At 49.8% G+C, this 4,697-nt stretch overlaps 1 protein-coding gene across 2 annotated transcripts in view; it reads left to right on the top strand.

Moving 5' to 3' along the window:
• Positions 1-4,697, top strand: part of Rgs9 (regulator of G protein signaling 9) — a 75,961-nt gene that overhangs the window by 56,654 nt on the left and 14,610 nt on the right. For both annotated transcript variants that reach the window (XM_005350646.2, XM_026780378.1), the window contains exons 14-15: positions 1,037-1,124; positions 3,337-3,475. In XM_005350646.2, coding sequence (XP_005350703.1) covers positions 1,037-1,124; positions 3,337-3,475 — 227 coding nt within the window. The remainder of the gene's footprint in view (positions 1-1,036; positions 1,125-3,336; positions 3,476-4,697) is intronic.

The raw sequence follows: 4,697 nt of genomic DNA, 5'->3' as shown, positions 1-4,697 counted from the left end.
TCTCTCTCTCTCTCTCTCTCTCTCTCTCTCTCTCTCTCTCACACACACACACACACACACACACACACACACACTCATTGGTGACACTATTGTTATTTTCTCAGGTAAAAATCTCTCAGTTACTTGGAACCACTCTACCAACGTATTTGAATGACTGGGGAATGATTGTGAAACTGGGAAAAGATCAAGGATTTCGAGGGTCTGTTTTTTTCTTCGCTCTCTCAGTCTTGAGGAACAAGATCCCTCTGGTTCTTGTGACACTGGGTGCCCTTTGTACCCATGTGTCCTGTAAGCATCCCATACCATCAGCTGTCAAAGACTCCAAGGACTTTTTGCCTGGAAGATGCGTGGGAATGAATACAGAAGGTGGGGGTCCCTGTGCACAGTCAAATAAAGCAGGAGAAGTCACACGGAATGAAACACGGCAGAGGGCAGGACGCTCAAGAGTGGAGTCATAGATAATTACGAGCCCGCGTGAACTGTTCAGGAAGGGTTTGCTAAAGAGAAACTCTCATCCACGAAGAGTATGGGAACTGCTGGTGAGATGGCTCTTGGGGCTAAGCCTGATGACGTCAGTCCTGGGACCCCCACATGATGATGACAACCTACTGCACAATTTTGTTCTTTAACCTCCACACCTGTGCCCTCCCCAATAAACAAACAAATGTCCATTTAGAAGAAGGGCATGACAACCCAGGGGGTGGATTATTAGCTCTGTCCTGTGTGTTATTGAAGGGCAGGATAGCATCCACTCTGTGAATGGATAATTGCTTCAAGCCTGGTGGAGGCCAGTCCAGTTTTTGACAGAGGATACTCATAAAATGAACCATTGCTGGGTCCCAACTCCTCCCACACCCCAGAAGTGCTCCCTGTCTCGAGTGACACTGGTGTTTGTTGTGCTGGTGCTCAGTGTCTCGTCTTGCCGGAAGATGCTCAACAAGTGAGTTGTGCCCACTGACCTTTATCTTTATCTCCTCTTCTCCCCACTCACTTCCTGCCTGGCTTTCATCTGCGTGGACCTGCCTTCCCTGTGCAGGGGAGAACCTGGGATTCTGGGAAGCCTGTGAGGACCTGAAGTACGGAGATCAGTCCAAGGTCAAGGAGAAAGCCGAGGAGATTTACAAGTGAGGATTAGCTGTGTTTGGGGAAAAGCCTCCCTCGTGGGTGGGGGTGGAATGGGGCTGAGGGTTGGCTCTCACATCCTGTGGCTGCCTGGGCTCTGGCTAGCACCAACCACTGGCCCTGCCATTTCATAAACTCCTCCCTGAGGTTTGGGAAATTTGAGGGTTTCTCTGAAGGAACCCAAGTGAGGTGGACAGTGACATTCTCCTGTTCCTATGGGATTGTTGTCCATGAATGAAAGCAAGCTACCCAGAACCACAGTGCAATGTTTTTGGTTTTCTGAGACAGGGTTTCTCTGTGTAGCTTTGGAACCTGTCCCGAAACTTGCTCTGTAGACCAGGCTGACCTCAAACTTGCAGAGATCCACCTGCCTCTGCCTCACAAGTGCTGGGATTAAAGGCGTGCGCCACCACAGTCTACCACAGTGCAAATTTTTGTGTTTTGTGTTTGACTTTCCCTGGTTTTGTTGTGTGTGTGTGTGTGTGTATGTGTAGGAGAGTGGAGAGAGAGAAAGAGAGAGAGAGAGAGAGAGAGAGAGAGAGAGAGAAGAGGGGACGTATGGAGAATCTACTCGACAAGCCATCGACACTAAGGGAATGGGACGTCTCCCGTGTGTGAGACTGTGAGTGTACACAGACCTTATCCCCCACTCATGGCTCTAGGAACAGTATATCCCTGTCTAGCCCTGCCCTTCTAAGTCACCCCAGAGCCCAGGCTGGTTCACTGTGGTAGATCTGCTCCCAAGGGCCAGGTGGAGAGGATGGGGAGGTTGTGGAACGCGACAGTCCTACCCTTGTTGGCCTTCATCCTAGGAGCTTGTGTGTACCCTTGTCCTGCTATGGTCCTTTCCCTAACGGTCCCACCAGTCTAGGGCTCTGAGGGCACAGTGTTTTTAGTTCCCACTCACATGCGCCGCTGGTCCCCCAGGTTTCTCCCCACGGGATGGAAAGCAGCCCTTGGCAGCTCTGGCTTCTGTTACTGATCCTTGGGCAGCGGCTCAGCCAGCCCTTTCCACCCAAGGACCCGATATTCTCCTCCGTGTCCTCCCTTCTCATGACTCAGATGGACCAGCCCACATTTCAGAAAGGAGTGAGATTTCCAGAGAAGAGCAGATTTTTTGTTTCTCCTTGGAGACCTGTGTGTTCTCCTAGCTGGCTAGCTACCCACAGGGAGGTGTCCCATGAGATGCAAGGGTGGGGGTGAGCAGCACGCACGTGCCTGGTTCACGACATCCCATAGCTCCTAAGGTTAAAACTCAGCTAGGAGGTGGCTTGCTAGCCTCACAGCATGTCAGCTTCCCACCACCTGGGCCTCCACTTACATAAATATTAGTTTGATTGACAAAATTTGGATGTATAGCTTAGGAGTGTGGGCAAATGCCCCGTGAGTCTTTCTAATCTGTAACCTGGGGGATGCCCCTGTGTCAAATCCTAGACCGAGCTATTAGGACTTGAAAAACTCGATCAGTCTTAGGGCTGCTGGCCTGGATGCTGAGACAGCCACACCCCGGGAACTGGGGTTATGGCTATCCTCCCTTGCTACTCACCATTTGAGATTCATCATCAGACTTGTCTAGTGTGGGCCATGGGAGAGCAGAGGTTTCGGAACGCCATTTTGGAGGTCTCAGGTTGGCCCTAGGATATCAGTGAGTAAGGAGGAAGGTTAAGCTGGAGGTGGATTTTTTTTAAAAATATTTTATTTTTAAGTGTGTGTGTGTGTGTGTGTGCGTGCATGCGTGCGTGCGTGTGTGTGTGTGTGTGTGTGTGTGTGTGTGTGTGTGTATGTTTAAATGTCTGCAGGATCCAAAATTGGGTTCTGGACTTCCCTGGAGTTGGAGTTCCAGGTAATTTTGAGCCACCCGATATGGGTTCTGGGAATTGAATGCTCAGTCCTCTGCAAGAGTAGCAAGTGCTCTTAACTGTTGAGCTATTTCTCTAGCCCCTCTAGAAGTTGACTTTCCCCCCAAATTGCAAAGGCCTCACCCACCTAGGTCTACCCCACCAGCTTCTGACTTGCTCTCCTAGAATGTCAAGGTTAAACATTCCATTCCCAAGGCTGCCATGACCTTACTCTGGCTTCTGGGAAAAACTGATGGGCAAATTTCAGACTCTTCAGCGTTTCTTAGCTAACCTGAGCCTGTTGTGTGGGCCCTTTACCCTTTGTACATGTGCACCCTAGTTAGCTCCTTTGCTGGACATTTCCTTCTCTTTTGAGGCTGTTCCTGGCGCCAGGTGCAAGACGTTGGATTAACATAGATGGCAAAACCATGGACATCACCGTGAAGGGGCTGAGGCATCCCCACCGCTACGTGCTGGATGCAGCGCAAACGCACATCTATATGCTCATGAAGAAGGTAGGCAGGCCTGTGCTGAGGATGCTGGGAGACCGGGAAAGATCCTCGGATGTGGGAAGGGCGGGGGAGTGAGTGTGGAAACTGCTCTGCAGATCCCATGAGGTAGAGTGGCCTGCTGGTTCTTTCTCTTATCCTCGGGCGAGACCTTGCTTGACCCCCTAGCCTCTGGCCTTGGACATCACCATAGAAGCAGTGTGTCTATGTCTACGGGCTTCTTGTTCTGCGGTTAGGTTGCAGGTAGTATCAGCGACAGTAAGACAGATGAAAATAATTGCTGTGAGCTCTTGAAAACTTATAAGGCACAGTCTCTATGCAGAGCAAGACAGCTTGTCTCCAAAAAGATCCCCGGGGAGGTTTTTCCAACTCTGGCTGGCCTAAGCTCTCAGCGGGGACAGAGATAGGCGCCAGCTTCTGCTCTGACAGAGCCAGAGGCCTGGCAGGAAAACCTGAGAATTCAGGTAGCTTCTGGACCATTAGTGAGACAGTAGCAGGGTGGAAACTTCCAAGGAATTGTCATGAATCTGAGAGAAAATAACTTTCTGAAAAAAATTCCAAGAAATTAATTTTTTCCCATTCCTTTGAGTGTGCGTGTGTGAGTGTGTGCGTGTGCGTGTGTGTGCATGCGTACATGCACATACGTGTGTGTGGAGGTCAGAAGACAACTTTGTGTTCTCTCTTTCCACCAGATGAATTTCCAGGTCATCAGGCTTGTTGGCGAGTACCGTTAGCCACTGAGCCGTCATCCTGGCCCAGACATGCCTAATTCTTTTTTAAAATTTGAAAATTAATTGACTGTGTGCGTGGGGTCCGTTTGTTCTCCCCTTCCACCGTGTGAACCCCAGGATCAGACTCAGTTTGGTGGCAATCAATCACCGTTACTCAGTGTCCCATCCTGCTGGCTGCACAATACCCCAAGTCAAGGCTTTCTCCCACTCTGCTGACTTCTCATTATAGCAAGTCTCCCTTGTGGCATGGTGCTGCCAGTGCTTTTGTTATCTGGTGTTCATTGGTAGGAATGGGTAAATATTGATCACCATCCTTTCTTGGATTTATTCCCTTAACGTGAGAAAGTAATGCATTTCCCCTAAGCCGTCACCGCTTACAGCCTTCATCAGAGTCCGTCATCCGTTCCTCACCGGCAGGGTCTCCCTGCGTTTTTTCATACTAGAAGATCCACAACAAGGTTTCTTTAAAATAGTCCTCCTTAATGCATTTTTTTTTT

This window comes from Microtus ochrogaster, chromosome 7 (assembly GCF_000317375.1).
Source record: "Microtus ochrogaster isolate Prairie Vole_2 chromosome 7, MicOch1.0, whole genome shotgun sequence".
Classification (NCBI taxonomy): domain Eukaryota; kingdom Metazoa; phylum Chordata; class Mammalia; order Rodentia; family Cricetidae; genus Microtus; species Microtus ochrogaster.
This window is presented reverse-complemented; position numbering and strand designations above follow the sequence as displayed.